Raw genomic sequence first — 19871 nt, 5'->3', positions numbered from 1 at the left:
GAGAGAGAGAGAGAGAGAGAGAGAGAGAGAGAGAGAGAGAGCATGTACAACATGGTGGGATCCTGAAAGGGGAAGAAGAGAGAAAGGAAGGAAGGAAAGGAAGGGGAAGTAGGGGCAATCACTTTTGTAAGTTTAGGAGAAGGAAGTCTGGCAGTATAAGCACCAGAGATGAAGAAAACCATTGGTGTACAAGTCCCTTCTACTTAAGGACCACATCCGTCAGGGATCGAGACCAAAACCATGGTGGAGGCATGACCTGAATCCTGACACAGGGAAAGGTATCTAGGATGCTTGTGATCTACAGAGAAGGCCATGACATTGGAGCACTACAGCAGATCTGGGCTCTCACTGTTTTCTCTTGACATGAGATGAGAGCTTGTACTGGCTGGTTTTATGTCAACTTGACAAAAGCTGGAGTTATCACAGAGGAAGGAGCTTCAGTTGGGGAAATGCCTCCATGAGACCCAGCTGTAAGGCATTTTCTCAATTAGTGATCAAGGGGGGAGGTCCCCTTGTGGGTGGTGCCATCCCTGGGCTGGTAGTCTTGGTTCTACAAGAGAGCAGGCTGAGCAAACCAGTAAGAAACATCCCTCCATGGCCTCTGCATCAGATCTTGCTTCCTGACCTGCTTGAATTCCAGTCCTGACTTCCTTCAGTGATGAACAGCAATGTAGAAGTGTAAGCCAAATAAACCCTTTCCTCTCCAACTTGCTTCTTGGTCATGATGTGCAGGAATAGAAACCCTGACTAAGACAAATTGGTACCAGCATAGTGGGGTATTCCTGTGACAATATGACCATGTTTTGGGGAGGACTGTGGAAGGACTTTGGAACTTTGGGCTAGAAGATCCACTCGGTGTTAAGAGCTCTGTGGGATGTTGTATAGGAGCTTGGAAGATAATGTTGAGAACAGTGCAGAAGATGGAGGCCTGGCTTGTGAAATTTCAGAGGTTAGATCAAAGACTCTTATCAGCGCCATTGCTGTTTTGATTATAAAGATTCTGTGGTTCTGGTTAGCTGGAGCTGAAGAATCAGCTGTGATTAACAAGATACCAGAACTACTAAAGCAAAACCTTTGCATTACTGGGACTATCGATGCTGGTTAGCTGGAGCTAAGAAATTAGTTGTGATTAAGAAGAGACCAGCATCACTGAGGTGAAATCTTCTGGGAAGTGTTTTCTGAGAGCACAGAAGCTGTGTTCTGGAGATAGCCAAGGTTGTACCTTATTCTGTGGCTGGACTTGGTAATGTGTAAGAGTCACCCAGGTGGCACTGGTTTTAAAGGCATGAAGGGTTCATGAAGGGCAGCTGAGACTCAGTACTGTGAGAGGCCATGGAAGGCCTTTGGTGAAGGTGCAGCCTCAGTTGCAATTGATGTCCCAGGACTGAAGGAGTTATGCAAAGGGGTTGAGGCTTAGCACCATGAAGAGAGCCTGTGAGAGGCTATTGGTGAAGCCTAGTAACAGTGGAAGAAGGCAGCATATTGGAGATGCCAGTACCATAGGATGATCACCAAGAACAGCAGCAGCAGTGGAGTCCAGGCATCTGGATCCTAGAGGAGGAGGTGTGTGCTACAAAGGGCAGAGCTGGAGAAGTGACCCAAGCCCTTGAAGGAGCCCAGAAGATCGTGAGTGGATCCCAGACACTGGACAGTTGGAGTTTGATTTTGCTTTTCATTGTGACTGTACCCTAATTTTTTTCCTCTTGAAGGAAGTATTTTAGTGGAACCCAGTTAAGAGACTTTTAATTGTAAAGACTTTGGATTTTAAGAGAGATTGAAATTTTAAGAATTTGCAAAGACTGTGGGACTTTTAAAGTTATTTAGATCTTGGCGATGAATAAGAAAGTAAGGGTTGAGGCTTACTAGTGATGTGTTTGTGTGTCAAGTTGACAAGGGGTCAATTGTACTGGCTGGTTTTGTGTCAACTTGACACAGGCTGGAGTTATCACAGAGAAAGGAGCTTCAGTTGGGGAAATGCCTCCATGAGCTCCAGATGTAAGGCTTGTATATTCTGTAGTTTCTCCCCTCTGAAATCCTAGAACATAATTTGGTCTAGCTCTATATGCTTTTCCTTTTCCATATAGATGGAAGAGCTCTAAGGATATGCCTCAATGCCTTTAGACTACCAAGTGATTTGACCTGGTGAATAAGATCAAAGAATGGCTGTGGTTTTTTTTTTTGACTATTGAACCCTAAGATTCTGGTGGAGCTCTGCATTCGTGCTTGGCTCATTGTAAGTGCTTGAGTAGGTTTCACCTAACCTGCTTTGGAGGGACTTGTGCTAGCACGGCTGTCTTGTGAGTGGGTTCCTTGCTGCTCATCTAGATGTAATTCAAACCAGAGGTTCATTTTCCTTGGTATATGCAAAAGTACAGCTACACAGTGTGAATGTGAAATAATGAGAAAGACCTTAACATCATAAATCTTAGGAATAAAGACATTTTCACAGTTCTGTTCCAGAGGCAAACAGAGTCATTGTGTAACAGTATTGGATCTGAACAGGAAAGGATAACTAAAGATGTGTGTTCCTTCCATATTCTAAGGCTAGACCATTCAATGTGATAGCTCCAGCCACCTACAGTGACTCAACTGTAGTGTCCTAGAAGGGGAAACTATGGTTTATTTGCAAGATACAGCATAACATAAATGAAATGCCTCATTGGAAGTTCATGTCATGATTACATGTGAAAGTGGTTTAGGGATGTATTGGTTAAAATAAAGCATTTTAAAGATCATATCAACTCTTTAAAAGTTTGCAAACGCTCCTAATGTTGAGTGGTGGATTCCCTAGAGCATGGCAAGTGTGATTCTCGAGAGGGAAGAAGGCTCAGTCTTTTAATGCCTGCTGCCCTTGTGTGAGGATGATCCAAGGCCCACAGACAGGTAGAATCCTGTGATCCCAGCCCCATGTACACATAGAATCCCATGATTCTATCCCCATGTACACATAAAATCCTGTTATACCAGCCCCATGTACACATAAAATTCTGTGATTCCATCCCCATGTACACATAGAAACCTGTGGTCCCAGGCCCTTGTACACATAAAATCCTGTGAACCCAACCCCATGTACACATAGAAACCTGTGGTCCCAGCGCCCATGGACAAGTATACGCTTATAACCCCAGCACTGAATAGGCAAAACGAGACAGTTCCCTAGAACTTGCTGAACAAGCAGCCTAGTGTATTCTGCAAACCTCAAGGCCCAGTGAACATTCTGCTTCCAAAAACATGATGGATACCTCCTAAGAAAAAATATACAAGGTTGACCTATAGCATCCTCATGCCTATATACATATGAATAAATATATATACACATACATATACATTCAAGCAATTTAATAAACAAGCATGAATCTTATCAAACTTAAATCTTTTCATCTTCCCTTGCTTCCGTATCCCTCCTGTCTGTTCTCCAAACCTCGCAATCTTTAGTCAGAGTACCCAGCTGCCAGTTATGAACATTCTGGGAGCCCTTCTTGTCTTATTTCTTGACTAGAAACTTAGATGAGGTTCCAGTCTCCTAGAGCTTTAAACTTTATTTTCTAATTATATTCATTTCTAATAATAAAGGCCTTTGAAATCCATAGAGAAAATCAATACTTCTTTAGTTAACAGACAAAACCGTGTGTGTTGCATATAACCTGCTTTATATTATGCGTCCACCATAGAACAGGTTAAATTTAAATGGCACAGGCACCACGTCACACAAATAGCATTTTCGTCATAGGAACACTCACCATCCACCCTCCAAACTGTTAAAGAATGCAACATCTGAGCTGTAGAGGTAGCTCTATGGTAGAGTGCTTGCCTAGCATGCAATAAGAAAAAAACCATGAAAACCATAGTCAAAAGCCATAGATTCTCTCTCTCTCTCTCTCTCTCTCTCTCTCTCTCTCTCTCTCTCTCTCTCTAGATTCTCTCTCTCTCTTTCTCTGTGTGTGTCTGTCTGTCTGTCTCTGTGTGTATGTCTGTCTGCCTCTCTCTCTCTCTCTCTCTCTCTGTGTGTGTGTGTGTGTGTGTGTGTGTGTCTGTCTGTCTGTCTGTCTGTCTGTCTGTCTCTCTGTCTCTGTCTCTTGGCACATGCACATGTTCACATACACCCACATATATACACATACCAGTTGCTGTAGTCAGCCTGTTACCTTGCCAGTCAATCAGGACTGATGTCACTGAAGAGCTGTAACCTCACGAGGCAGTAAGCGGTTAGAATGCTTGCCGTAGTCCAAATGGGAAAGTAGATAGTGAGACCACATGCATTTATTCAAGGCCAGCCCTGTTCTAGAGAAGTTTCAACTCCCTGGCCACCCTGAATTTAAGTGGCTTTCCCACAGGGCATCATGGTGCTACTGGAAGTTACTTTTCTACGAGAACCGTGGCTGTCAGGAGCACGTCATCCTTCATTTGGAAACATAACATTTTTCAAAGCCTTTACCTTTTGAGAAGTCAGGAACTTGAACTTTGAGTAGTTTATTAACTTTATATAGTGTCAACAGAAACTAGAGCTGTTTCAAGGCTACCCACAGATAGTATCTTTCCTGCACTTTGTTCATTCAGTTAAATCAACATTAATTGACTGCTTGTCACATGTAAGGCACTAGGGAGGCTCCAGGGAAATCTGAGTGAAAAAGATAGCAAAATGGGCTTAACACGTTTAGTCATAACCACGAGCCATAAAGATAAATGTTTGCATTTGAGTCACGTGTGAGGAGGTCTTAGCCTGAGCTGGAATTTTGAGTACTTCTTGAGCTTGGAATTTTGAGTACAACAGATCTGATCATGTTGATGGAAGACGGGACATTCACAAGCAGAGGAGGATAATTGGCTTGGATCTTATAGGACTGTTTTCCTTGGATACAAGATGGTTGGGGTTGTGAGGGCAGGAAGTTGTACAGAAAGAACTGCCCAATACACCACGTCACTCCCTGAACCTCGGGGCTATGGACTCCCGGCCAGGGGTATACCCACACCACCAGAGGTTCCACAGCCACTGCAGGCTATACACTACTAGGTGTTCAGACCTCTGAAGACCCTGCAGGTGGAGTAAGTGTCCATTATTCACAGTGGAGTGTCTGCAATGCACAGTAGAGTGTCTGCAAGGCAACATTCCAACAGCAGCATCTTCTTTAAAGTCATAAATAAATAAACAAACAGACCTGCTTGTTTGCTTAATGATATTTGCTGATTTCTGCAGTATAATTAGTCCCGTGTGGCTCATAACACCAGCCAATGATGCATCCATAAATGTGAATCTGAAAAGAGACATGACCCACTTCTCTACAGATTCTATCTTACAAGCACTGTGCCTATAAATAACTACAGACAAAAAATCAAAGTAAGAAGTGAAAAAAAAATAGCAATTTCTGAATATAACGAAGCATCATTCCCTAAGAAATGCTTTAACAGCCAACTCTTTTTCAAAAGTTAGGAATAAACAAACAGACAAACCTACTAGATAGCAGTAGCTGATTTCTGTGGTAAAAGAATTCCTGTGTGGCTGTAAAGCAATGTATCAAACTGTGGCTTGTACTATTTTTAGCAATGACTGTGTTCTGTATGAGTTCAGAAAGTTTGCTCATTTATCAGGCCCTCCCACACTCTGATAGATGGGCATCTTTCTTGTGAAGTAGTCACATCCCTGTTTACATGAATCCTTCAAGGTTCTCTTTCTCTCTCTGCAGATCAGCAAACAGCAGCTACAGACTGTCAAAGACCGGTTCCAGGCTTTCCTCAATGGGGAGACCCAAATCGTAGCTGATGAAGCCTTTATGAATGCTGTCCAGAGTTACTATGAGGTAAGCACTGCCTGCAGGCTGAAGCACCGGCCTAGCCTACTGATCTGAGAAAGATCGCAGAAGGTGTAGCGCCTTGGCTGATGCAGAGGTGTCAGTAGTCCTCTCACAAGGAGCACTACAGTTTTATTGTAGAGAGCGATGCACATAGCTTCTGCATTGGACTGATGACTCGGTATACAGAGTGCTTGACACACAGGCCTGAAGACTTGAGTGGAATCCTTAGCCCCCCATAAAGGTCTAAGTTCAGTGTTGAATGCTTGCAATCCCAGTGCTGGGGAGGTGGAGACAGGAGGATTCTTGAGGTTCATTGGTGTCTTAGTCAGTGTTCTGTTGCTAGGAAGAGACACCAGGACCATGGCAACTCTTATAGAAAAAAGCATTTGATTGTGGCTTGCTTACACTTTCAGAAGTTTCGTCCATTATTGTTGTGACAGGAAGCATGGTGGTACTCAGACAGACATGGTGCTAGAGATATAGCTGAGAGTTCTATGCAGGCATCATCAAGAGAGAGACTCTGAGGTTGGAATTGGCTGTTCAAAACCTCAAAGCCATTTGGAATGACACACTTCCTCCAACAGGGCCACACCTTCAAATCCTTTCAAATAGTGCCACTCCCTGGTGACCCTTCATATCTATGAGCCTATGAGGGCAGTTCTCACTCAAACTTCTACAACTGATTAGTCAACCTAACTCTAAAAGCCTTCCAGTAAGAGACTATTTCAAAAAACAAACAAACAAACAAACAAAAAGGTGTCTCAAAAAAATAGCTACAAAAGAATAAGATCCAAAGCTGATCTTTAGTCTCCACATAAACATATACACATGTGTGCATGTACATATACGGACACATGTACATAAAAAAGCTGCTGTTTTCAAACTCATTTTTATATATAGACAATGTACTGTGTTCCCTAGAACACTTTATAGCTGGTTACCAAAAACATTTTCCATTTTATTGATATACTAAGATTCAGAAAGGACAAGTCAGCTACTCTAATAAAACATTTTGCATAGAAGCCTGGAAATGAAACCCATCCCTTCCTTTTCCCCAGATTCTGAAAGCCAGTGGGAGAGTAATGACAGAAAGTTTGTCAAAACAGGCAGCCCCTTCTCATGTTTATATTTATCAACTGGAGTTTGTACATTTGTATATTACAAATCCTAATTAGGACGCTTATTTGAGTAATGATGCAAATTATAAAAAAGAGTCATTTCTATAAATTAAAATTGAAAATGAGTCATCATCAGCATGCTAACAAGTCTTTAGAAGTTAATATCTATAGTGATTTGTTAGTTTCATTGATAGTGGCTAATTTTCTATGAAAGAGCTCCTTCTGGGTCTGGTGAGGCTACAGGGATGGAGAGGGCTTGAGCCTTTCCTGTTAGGGTTTGAGGAGCACAGAAATGAATGGAGAGATTTGAGGTCCAGCTACTCTCTTCATTAGCTAGGCTTTGGAAAGCCTTAGATTCTCATTTCTGGAAAGGCTAATCCCCTAAAATGCAGATGAGAGGTCAGGATTAGCACTGTGCCAGCAGATCTCTCAGGGGTGGCACTCTTCCTTCCTCCATTTTCCCTTCACCCCTGGGCTGTTGAGAAGCTAGTAACTCTTTTCTATCCCTTTCAAACCTTCACATGCACCTCTGTCAACCTCTACCTCTGCCAGGACTTTGTATTACAAATGACCTGCAGCTAGCTCAAACTGGTTTAAATCTAAAGAGGATTTGTTCAAGAAACTTTGTTACCAGGTTAGGGCTAGCCTTACATATGGTTGCATTTGGAGATGCCAACAGTATACCAATAGTATGTCGATAGTATGCACTCTCCCTCCATATTTCTGCTGGCTCTATCCTGCATTCTCTGCATATAGGAGATGTAAGCATGTCCCATCTCATTAGCAACCCCAGGGACAAAGGGAACACAGTTCTTTGCTGAGAACTGCCAAAGCCCAGGGACTTTTTCACAGTTGGTATGGTTTGAGCTATGAATGCTTCTACCTCCTAAGCCATCTTCTTGGCCAAGAATAATTTACTTGAAAAGAATAATTTACAGGAAAAGATCTGCCCCTGCCTCAGTGTCAGCAAGGAAGTAGCAGCTGAGCCAACCTCCCTGTATGTGTGTATCTATTAGATATGAATGTGTTCATTTATAAAGCAATCTGGTAGCCAGGCGTGGTGGCGCACGCCTTTAATCCCAGCACTGGAGAGGCAGAGACAGGCAGATTCCTGAGTTCAAGGCCAGCCTAGTCTACAAAGTGAGTTCCAGGACAGCCAGGGCTATACAGAGAAACCCTGTCTCAAAAAACCAAACCAAACCAAACCAAAACAAACAAACAAAACCCCCAATCTCGTGAGTCCTTAGCAATCATGTGGGAAGGCAAGGTTAATGAATGGACCTTAAGTATCTACATATCTTCTATCTAGCATGCAGGTATGTCTAGGAGATGTCAGAGGAGTAAGGAAAGGTTATGAATGCCATAGATAGAACTGTTCCCAAGACTGAAGCCACTAAGAAAGAAAAGCCAACACAAAGAATACATAGAAATCTAGGAGTGTTCATACAAGCTGACTGGCACCAGCTCAGACCTCACTTGTCTTTTGGCACACTAGGAAGCCAGGGAGATTAGTGTCCAGCAAGTGTCCTCTGTCTCTGGCTGACTTACCTCCTTCTGACACTCTGTTTCTCCCCATTTCCTCAGTACTCAGCTTCCCTGTTCTCATTGATGTACTCGTGGCCACTCCTGCAATAGCTGAAGTCACATGATACTTCTCTGAACTGATAGATCAATTTTCACTTCAAAGTCCTCTCAGCTCTACCATCATTAAAGATGGAAGGCTGGATTGGCCTCATGTGTTGGTGAAAGACAATGAGGTCCAAAAGGGACTTCTGAAGTCAACACAATGCCCTTAACACATACTAAGTGACTACTCTGCTCAAGGAAGGGGTCAGGAGAGTTGACATGTACAGAATGTACTGTCATCATCCTGTTTGCTCATGACTATGGGTTCTATAGAATCTTGGTCCTAACTCATTCTTTTGGAGGCCTACATACATGTCCTCTGACTCCTATTTTCCCATCTCATTCTGATATAATCTGGTTAATCAGCAGGGTTTCTGCTGGAAACATCTTCACTGTTCTTACCAGTACACTTCAACAAGTATGCATTGGGCTCAGCTATGTGCCAGACACTATTTTAAGTACAAACAGTTTTACAAAAAAACAAGGAAGCTTTGGGAGATGGCTCAGTTGATAAAAACACTTGTCTTCGAAGTATAAGGATATGGGTTTGGATCCTGAGAGCCCATGTAGGTAAAGATGTACACAGTAGCATATGTCTGTAAACACAGTACTTCTAGGCCAAGATGGGAGATGGAGAAAGAAACTCATGGGTCAGCCAACCTGGAGTAGCCAGCAGTGAAAAAGATACCCTGTCTCAAACAGGTGGGAGGAGAGGACAACACCTAAGGTTGTCTCCTGACCTCTCTCTGTAGCACTTGTGAGTCCACATGCACACAGGCAAATGTGAACACACACATACACACACACACAAACACACATACACACACATACACTTACACAAATTCTCACATAAATTCCCACACACACATACACATACTCACACACAAACTAACACACACACACACATACACTTACACAAATTCTCACATAAATTCCCCCACACACATACACAAACTCACACACACATACACACACACACACACACTCACACACAAACACACACACACACTCACACACACACACACACACACACACACACACACACACCAGAAAAAAGGAGAGAATTAAAAATGAATAAAAAAGATAACTCTTTAATACTATCTTCCCAAAACTTAGAATCTACCCTGAGATTCAAATATTTACCAAATAGTCATAAAATTATGGCAGATGAAAGCTAGAGAAGGGCTTTGGGGGGGAAATGAATGTGTATCACAATGAATGTGAGAGTTTAATTGGGCTCTCCTTGGTTTGTGGGGCACTGGCATGCACAGTTGGGGACAAAAAGCATAGCTTCACTGCTGTTTGAGTATTTTTAAACCAGTTGTGATCCTTAGAGCTGATAACAAAGAATGAAAGCCTTTGTTTATGACACCAGTGCTCCTTACCTGTCCCTGGGAAGGACTTCTCAGTTGATTCCTTCCACTATTGTGCCATGTCCCAATTTACTACTGGCAGTGTTTCTCTAGTGCTCTTAAAATGCAGGCCAGTGGCTGTAATGCCTATACCCAGAGTCCTGGATATTTAGCCATTCCTGTTCATCTCATGCCAGCACCCCCTACACTTCATTGCCATGGCCTATACTCAATTCTCCCTGTCTCCTCAAACATTTGACCTTTTTACACAAATTGTTCCTTCAGTCTGAAATATCTACATCCTCTCTGTTTTTCTGTCCTTTGCTCACACTCACTTACCATCTCAGTATTTACTTCTGGGAAGTGTAATGACTCCCTTAGACTCCCAAATAGGCACCCCTAGATGCTGGGTTCTTTTTGATCACCATAGACTCCAGCATAGGCACCCCTATCTGTTGCACAGGATATTTGATCACACTGTGACCCCTGAAATTGTGTTATTTACTGGGGGAAAAGCTGTTTTGAGTTGTGGTGTGGCTCAGTGCTTAGCACACACCTTTAATCCCTCTGACTGGACTATAGACTTGACATTAATACACATCTTTAATCCCAAACAATGAAGGTAAAGTTAGTTTGTAGAAGGAAGTACCACGTTTGAAAGTGATGTCTGAGTGGCAGACAAAGTGATGAACCAGAGAAAGATTTGACAGAACAGGATATGCCCAACTCTCACAAGAACAGGGAAGAAAGAAGCAACATAAGAGGGGAAAGAAGAGAGGCAAAGGGAAAGAGGAAAGGGGGCAGTTTTACCAAGAGAGTTTTACAGAGACAGGTTAAAGAGAGAACTAGACAAAAGTGAAGCTAGAATGAGCCAGAGAATGAGAAGGAGCCAGAAGATCAGAACAGATTGCTAGAGTTAGTTTGAGGCCAAGTGGAACAATTCACTTAGAAGGGAAAGAAGCCAGATTGAATCAGTTAGCATGGAGTTTGAGCCAGAACAGCTGAGTTGACCAGTAAGTCACAGTTCAGAAAGAAAAAGAAAGGGTGAGCTTATTCAACAGTTAAGTCTCAAAAGCTGAAAACATTTTAGGCCTAGATAGATTGAATAGAGGCTAGAAGCTTCCAGGAGTAGGCCTATGTTAGCAGACTAAGGCTGTAAGCCTGAGACAACAATTGCATCAGGAGAATAAAAGATACTTTTACACCTACCTACTGGGTTGACCACCATAGACTCCGACGAGGCACCCCACCCCTGGATGCTTGACCACCATAGGCTCCCACAGAGGCACCCCACCCCTGGATGCTTGACCACCATAGGCTCNCACAGAGGCACCCCACCCCTGGATGCTTGACCACCATAGGCTCTCACAGAGGCACCCCACCCCTGGATGCTTGACCACCATAGACTTCCACAGAGGCACCCCACCCCTGGATGCTTGACCACCATAGACTCTCACAGAGGCACCCCACCCCTGGATGCTTGACCACCATAGACTCTCACAGAGGCACCCCTGACTGCTGGGTTCTGTGCTGTCAGTGGTCATTCCTGAGTGTGATTGTTTTGTATGAAGCTATTAGGTGATTTCTGTTGCATTCTGTGAGTGCCTAGTTTATGTCCAGTTCTACTACTGTACCTCTAGTAGCTAGTGTAGTGTCCCACCTAGTACATGCTTAAAAAAGAACTAATGGTCATAAAGACGTTGCAGCTGGAAGGATAACACTGAGACCTCATAACTCAACTTTCTCACCATTCAGATGTGAAATTGGAAAATCAGAGAGGGAGGATGATTTATCCCAGGTGACACAGAATCTTAGTTTTGCATCCTCATCCACAATGCTGCATTATCTTCCTAAAGATGCCTCAACTTGTTTTGTAATTTACTATTCTTTGGTGAATGTATACTCTGTGTGTGTGTGTGTGTGTGTGTGTGTGTGTGTGTGTGTGTGTGTGTGTAAATTTAGAGGTTGATACTAACCTTAGATGTCATCCTCTATACCTCTTCAACTTATATCTTGAAACATGATCTCTCATTGAACCCAGAACTTGGACATTTGGCCAGGTTAAGCTGACCAGTAAGCTTCAGGTTTCCTCCTATCTTCACAGTGCCAGTGCTTGGATTACAGATGCACATCACCTTGCCCAGCTTTTTTATATGGCTGCTAGGGATCAACCTCAAGTCCTCATGCTTGCACATCATATACTTCCCTGACTGAGCCACCTTTCCAACTCCCTATTATTTGAGACCTAAACCTATAGGTGAGACTTATAATGTGCCAGCTTATATCATCATTAAGCAATGCAGGCTCCCAAGTGAACTCTGTAGTTCATGAAGTCTGGGTTGGACCAGAAAAGTATTTGACATGTTTCCTCTAGTTGACTTAAGAATTCACTCTCACATATAGATGAGTTGTAGGTCCCAGGCTATCAAAACATGCCATGGTTTTCGCTCAAGAAGACAAAACCTCCAGCCTCTTTTCTAAATCACTTCATTAAATGAGCAGTAAAAGGAGACTGTATTGGCAACATGTTTTCTCCCAGTATGACTTGGTCATGATGCACAAGGCTGACTGCTTTCCACAAGACACTAGGCACTACCTTCTCAGAGCATGCAAGGCAAGTGCTGATGTTTGGCAAGGTGATGAATGTTTGATTGGCCTCTGGAGGACCTTTATGCACCTTTTGGTGAATGACCAAGATACAGTTCCAAAGTGTCAGGTTTTTTTTTTTTTCCTCCCTGAATACAGAGAGGTAGCACCAGCACTTTGTATTACACTCACTGTGTATGAGCTCGTGTGAGCTTCCAGGTGTGGGCAGTGAAGCAAGAGAAAACTGTCCTTAGTAATAGCCAAGTGCCAGGGCTCAGCCAGCAAAGCTGGAAGGTCTTCTGCTTGGTGGAAGAACCCCAAAGAGAAGGAGGAAGCAGAGTGAAGTTAAAAGACCATGTGGATGCTGAGGAGAGAGCTTAAAGGCAGCTTGCTGCACAAGCATGAGAAACCAAGTTCAAATCCTCAGGATCCACGTAGAAAACTGAGTGTAGCTGTGCATGTATCTGTAACCTTCTCACTATAGGGACAGAGAGACGACAACAACACTGGGGCCTGCTGCCTGCCAGCCTTATGCCGGGTTAAACAACCAGCTCCGCCTGTCTCAAGGAAGTGTGGTGGAAGGTGATCAAGCAAGATACTGAATGTCCTCCCTGGGCTCTGAGTATGCCCTGGAGTGTGTATTCATACATACCTGTGAACATATACCACATACATATACAATGCACTCATGGGCCTATGGACTCTTTCTCTCCCCCACTCTTCCTCTTTTCCTTTATCCCTATGTGTCTGTGAGTAGACACTATAATCAGGCAATGGAAGTTATGATGGGCAAGTCCCTACTCCTCTGTGAAATCTTATTTCCCTTCTACCCTCAGGCATATCCAATTTGTGGCCCATAGGTCATATGTGACGGAGGACAGAATCATAATCTTACTGAAAACTACGAGTTTTTGAGTGTTTTTTTCTGTCTTTGGAAGTTGACTGTACAGTTTTGTGCATTTGTAGATGACGGAATCACGTTACAGTGACAGAGCTTGCACACGTCTTTCTTAGTAGGTGGTACCTAACAGCTACATTATCCCTATTTCTCATGTGCTATCCAGAGACTGGAGAGACTTGAGGAACACAGAAACTTCTTGCACACATAGAATTGCATGTTAGTCAAGGGGACAGAAAATTGGCACATATTTTCTTGATACCAAATTTCAGTTATGATAAGTATCCTTTAGAGGATAAACGAGACGTATGTAGTAGTTAACATTCAGTGCTGTATGCTAGATACTTAATAACAACGATAACAACCCAGGAGGCATTTAGGGATTCGGGCACTGTTGTAACTGCTCTTTTCAAATGACTCACTTAATTAAACAACCTGTATAGAGCTGAGTATCACCCTGTTTTATAGACAGGAACACTAACCTTCCGAAGAGATTCACTCGACATAGTTTGTATAGCCACTGGGCTGCAGATGCAGAGGAAAATCCAGTCAATCTAACCATAACCTAGGCTCTTTCTGCACCTAACAGGAGATCAGTCCTTGAGGCCATTTTGTAAGCTCAGGAGTTCTTTCTGCTGTAGTCTTTACTTTTCACAGTTTTATTTAGACTGGAGGTGTTAAATGAAAAAATTCCAGAGTTAAGCAATTCACACACTTTAAATAGCTCTTATTATAACGTACTGCCATAATTGGGTTCTCACTGGAAAGTCTTCAAGCAGAATAAACACCACAGTGCAAGTAAAGTACACTAATATCTGTGGTTTCAGGCATTCACTGGGGGACTTGGGACACACTCCCTCAAATAATGGAGCTACTATACTATTTTTTATTCTTGATTTAAGATTTGGGCACTGAAGAGTGTGTGAAAGGGGCCGATCTGAAATCACACGGCAAGGACTAGCAAGTCCATGTAAATAACGAACACAGTTCAGGGCAGTGGCTCTTCCATGACTGACTCCATCTTTCTTGACTGTCCTTTGCTCAGGTGTTTCTCAAGAGTGACCGTGTGGCCCGCATGGTACAGAGTGGGGGCTGCTCAGCCAACGACTCTCGGGAGGTCTTCAAGAAGCACATCGAGAAGAGGGTGCGCAGCCTGCCTGAGATTGACGGCCTCAGCAAGGAGACAGTGCTAAGCTCTTGGATGGCCAAGTTTGATGCCATCTACCGTGGTGAGGAGGACCCCAGGAAGCAGCAAGCCCGCATGACAGCCAGTGCAGCCTCTGAGCTGATTCTGAGCAAGGAGCAGCTCTATGAGATGTTTCAGAACATTCTTGGGATCAAGAAGTTTGAACATCAACTCCTGTATAATGCCTGTCAGGTAAGTGCCTCTTCCTTAGGACTAGAACTATGGGTCCGTGGAACCACTTTCACGAGTCACTTCTTACTGAGAAAACATTAAAAATCATATGTTGTAAGTGTGCTGATGAAAGATTGACTATTTCGAAGACTAAATTGTAATTGTGTTTTTATCAGATGTTAAAAGACACTGAAACATTTATGTGAGCCCGTAAGTGGTCCTTGGTCTCATGAACCACAGAACTGGCTTCATTGTGGATGAGGGGAGAGTAGGTCCTGTGAGCATCATGTGGCCTTGGTGTGTAAAAACAGCAATCAATCAACAGCATAACTTCATTACAAAGACATTTCTGTCTTAAACTGGGTAGTGTGTGCAGGGTAAGGCATTCCTATGTCTCTAGCAAAGAACAGAACAAGACACAAACGCTGGGTTTCCAAAGTGACTGACAAAGAAATCCTACTCAAGTTTGAGTTGAACCACAGCCCAATTCCCTCACATCATCAACCTCTGAAAGCATCAGAGTGAGATATGGACCTTGGTTCCACTTGGTCCACCCCCAAATAGACCTGGGTGGAGCCTTGGACAGCAAGTTATTGGAAGACTCTGATTTCTTCTTACCAATCTGGTGCTATCCATTCACTCAACAACTATTCACTGAGTTTTCTTTGCAGGCTTTGAGCTGTTTGGTGTGTGACACTTGAGAGCATGTTTAAGATGTGCATTCCAGCTCCATCCCTAGAGAGATTCAACCTGGGGCCAGCCCAGGAATTTGAATGTCAAAAGATCCTTTCTGGTAACTATGTTGTCCATTCCCCCCAGGAGCTGTCAGAGTCCCTCAACCTTGCTCTAGTTCGCCTGGATCAATCCCCGGCCCTGTAGCAGTTTGAATAGAGACACTGTAAGGGATTAGCCAAGAATGACCCTTGTTCAGACTCACATTTACTATGGGAAACTCTCTTCCAGACTCAAACTAGCTTTGAGGCCTTGGGGTTTGTGACCCTTCCCATGACAATTTGAAATTATAATGAGTTAAATGTTGATTAAACCTTATGAGGGTATGCACTATATCCAGTGAGAGTTAAAGGACACATCCCACTGTAAAAGTTTTCATTAACTAGTGCTACATTAAAATGGCAGGAAGATGGAAGAAATGAAGAGTTGTTGGTCCTCATCTTTATAGGAAGCATTGGGCTTGGTTTTTATATTTTCCATTTGAGCTTTTCTATGCTTCTAACTTTTTGGTCCTAAGCATATATTTATTTTATAGATCAAAAATAGCAAAAATTCTCAGCAAATAAATAGTGGAAATACTGAAAAGGAGAGAAGGTGACCATCTGAACCACTCTAGTTTTTTGCTATTAACATTGTGTTTTCATGCCATTGCCATTTACAAGGTTTACTGGTATGATAATTTGATATGTCTTACTATAACCTACTCAAATTCACTTGCTTTCTTAGCTCATCTTTTCCTTAAGGAGTGATGCTTGTGAAATCCCATCCTTGACATACTATGGTGTTGGTTTTTTTTTCTGTTTTATTTTGTTCTCGTTCTTGTTTTTTAATACACATTAAAGGGAAACAGAGCTACTAAAATAGAAATCTGTCATCACTAAGCCTTCTTAGGTCATTTATTACTGAAGATGTGCAAAGTCAGCCAAAACAACCAGTGCTTTGACATTTCAAGAGTTGGGGGTTATCTCTAATGCCACCCCGAAAATAAAGTCACACTGCTTAGAGTGGCAAAAATCTACTGTGTGCATAAATTGGCTGCAAAGAAGAGAGAGCATATACTATTTCTTCCAGCTGCCTGCATGTAGACAGAAAGGATGCTAGACTTTGCCATGCCCTGTTACTAGGAGTCACAGATGAAAGATTCAAATCCTCTCTTTCTCAGAGTGCACTCCACTTTGCAAGATGCTGCCAAAGCACAAGACGAGAATATGGACACAGAATTGAGTTGCTTTCATTCTGACCCACTGGCACATTTTATTGCTTAGTTTTACATTTTCTATGCCTTTGTGTCCTTACAAGATGAACAATACCTAGGTGCTTCCAAAGCACAAAGTATCCATAGCATTTTCTTCTTATGCACAATACATCCTGGAAGCAGGGAGCGCTAATCTGTTTTGGGGACCTGTTTTCTGCAAGCTTGAGTGATGTCCCTTTATGAGGAGCTTCCAGTCTCCTCTCAAGGGAGAGGAGGAATTTATGAAGAAAGAACAATTATATCAGTTCTTTTGTAACATAAGCTGTCTATCAAAACACAAAGAAAGCAAGGAGCCTTCAACATAATCTCTCTGTTTGTGTATGTAATGTCTATTTTGTTTGAGAATGTGTGGATTGACATCAGAAGAAATTGCTCATAGCCCACCTAATATCCCCTGTATTGGCAACCCATTTGTTTCCTGTTTTCGGAGTGCTGGGGAAGCAGTTATCTGGTTATTTGAATTGGATTCCAATGCTCACAAACCCAAGGTGATCGCTCTAAGATCCATTGTTTCATGTAATAGGTCAGTCGGAGACCGTGCCACTCCACCTCTGCATGAAATCTAAGGCTGCTACTGGTTGTAATGATACAGTACTTAAAGTATTTTTAAAATGCATCCACTCTTCCCTTCCTCTCATTTGTTGTCAATTTCATGCCCAGTTGATCAGTCACTTGCTGCTGCCTACACTTGTGTTTAACATCACAAGTTATCCTGAATTACATCATTCTAAAGTGTGTGAACATTTATCTTGAAAAGCACATTGCGGATCTGGGAAGATGGCTCCATCAGTACAGTGCTTCCTACAGAAGCATGAAAATGAATCCCACACCAGTATAAAGAAAAGCAGGATGCTATGCAGTTATGACCCCTGTACTGGGCGGGTAGAGACAGGAGGATCCCTTGAGTTCAATGGCTGGCCAATCTAGCCTAATTGTCAATTCCCAAATCCCAATAAGAATCCTTGTATAAAACAAGGTAAGTAGCTCCTGAGAAAAGACACCAAAGTTGACCTCTGACCTCCCACAGTCATATGGACACACACCCACACAAACATACACCCACAAACACTCAAGTGCACATGCATGTACATGTGTATTCTCTCCCCCTCCCCCTCCCCTTCCCCCCTCTTTCTCTCACACACACACCAAAAGAAAACCACCATGAAGTTATGTGTTAGAAAGAGTATAAGCCAGCTAATGTTGAAGAGATATGGGTGATGAAAGATGTTTCCTTTGGCTTTATTTCTGATATTTGAAAAATGCCACACATATGTTAACAGCAGAGCTTTCAGAGGCAGCATGCCTTTAACCTTCTCCAGAGTCACTATCTGTGCTTGATGGGCAGTGACAATAACATTCATGTTCCTACTATCAGGAAATGACATTGGTCATCTGTAAATTTCTAAAGTGTTTTCAGATAAATCTGGAAGATCTGGATAGAGAGAATCTATCGATATCTCTACATCTCTAATACTGAGTTCACTATAGAACTCTACCTTTACATTCCTAATACTGATTTCTTCATCAGTACAGAATTCTCATTCTCTTAGCATTTCCTTCCTTTCCATCCATCATGCCTTTGATGATGCAGTTTATCTTATTACTATCTGCCTTGGATTTGATTAACACTTGGCAGCTTTTCACATAGTTTATTAGACTCTGAAGAGAAACCTCAAATTATCAGGCTTTTAGCTGTGACCCAGATTGCTGGGTTGCATCATACATCATTACAGAGCCCTTAATCTTGACATAACAGCATAGCTTTTTACTGGGTCACAAGTTCCCTAAAGTTTATTGGCTTAAAATTTGCTTCTTAGTGCTGATTCTATTTCTTAATCACTACTTTCAGCTTTGTAACAATAATAAAGTTCTTTGTATATTATGGTTTTACAATAAATAACTGTTGAGATATTTTGAAATTGTGGAATAGGCAATTGTAATAGTCATCTAGTAATGCCATTTAGAAACATGCCTCTATTACTTATTCATTCTTTCAGCAGATTTTAAAGTATCTGTTGTGATTTATGTGCAGTGGTCTAGGGATAATACTCAAGGGATAATACTCAAACTCTTACATTGCACCAGGATGATCCATGGCATAACTCCAGATAGTCTTCTTTGCCTACCCCACCAATCCTCATGACTTTGTGTTATTGTGCTTGTATGCTATATGTTTGTGTTACATTGTTACATAAAATTTACCACAGATTTAGCAGGTTCAAAGAATACTCATTGGTTATCACCCCTTATTAAAACTCAGGCACCTCTCTTCAGATTCTGTTTAGGGTCTCACAATACAAGAATGAAGGCATCAGGCAGATTTTCCCATCTAGAGTCTCAGCACAGAGGAATCCACCTCTGAGCTCCTTCTCATTGGGGACAGGACTCATGTCTTGAGGCTATACTCCAAATGATCAACAGAGAGATGCTCTGCTGTTCCTGACCCCTGGGTTTCAAACTGTTCTTTAAAGGGGATTAAGTTAGTCACCAAGATAAATCTCCTTTAAATTCAAGTGATTAAGACTTTGATAACTGAAAAAAAAAAAATGCTTCATTCTTGCCATAGAACATCGATTAGAGCAAGTTGTCAGGTCTACCTGTGGTGGTGGGAGGGACTATCCCAAGGCATTTGTCATTCTAAATCATCCTAAGGTTGTTTCCAGTTGCTGCTGTGACTAGTTTAGAAACCCTCCTTAGTGTGTAATTTAAAGGATATGCTCCCTTATAAACCTACTAAAATTGGCTTAAGTGTCTTTTTGTTTTTTGTTTTTGTTTGTTTGTTTGTTTTTGAAACAGAGCCCTTCTGATCATGCCAGCACTCAATGCAATTCAGTTACCTTCTGGCACCACACTCTCATTTGTTTATGTGTCTGTTCCTTCCCTTCCTCTGAAGACACTGTTATGCAACCCTAAGTAGGCAGCTTTGTAAAAAATAAGTACACAATTCAAACATGTACAGAAGATAAATCAAGAAGAAATTATTTTAGAACAATTCTCTGTTAAGCATAGCATTTTACCACTTATTGATGAATAAAAATTGCAGGCTAACGAGATAGGCATAATTATTTTTACACAAAAAAATTAAATCTTGGCTCAATACTTGGTACTCCTAGACAAAGCATCATCAACATTTATCAGAACTAATCAATATTTTGATT

General features: G+C 42.2%; 1 protein-coding gene across 22 annotated transcripts in view; it reads left to right on the top strand.

Moving 5' to 3' along the window:
• Cadps (calcium dependent secretion activator) overlaps positions 1-19871 on the top strand; it is a 447247-nt gene that overhangs the window by 95313 nt on the left and 332063 nt on the right. For all 22 annotated transcript variants that reach the window (XM_029541729.1, XM_029541726.1, XM_029541724.1 and 19 more), the window contains exons 2-3: positions 5682-5795; positions 14415-14747. In XM_029541729.1, the coding sequence (XP_029397589.1) occupies positions 5682-5795; positions 14415-14747 (447 nt within the window). The remainder of the gene's footprint in view (positions 1-5681; positions 5796-14414; positions 14748-19871) is intronic.

The sequence above is a fragment of the Mus pahari genome, chromosome 8 (genome assembly GCF_900095145.1).
Source record: "Mus pahari chromosome 8, PAHARI_EIJ_v1.1, whole genome shotgun sequence".
In the NCBI taxonomy this organism is placed as follows: Eukaryota; Metazoa; Chordata; class Mammalia; order Rodentia; family Muridae; genus Mus; species Mus pahari.
Note: the sequence above shows the minus strand (reverse complement) of the source record. Positions and strands in the feature narration are given on the sequence as shown.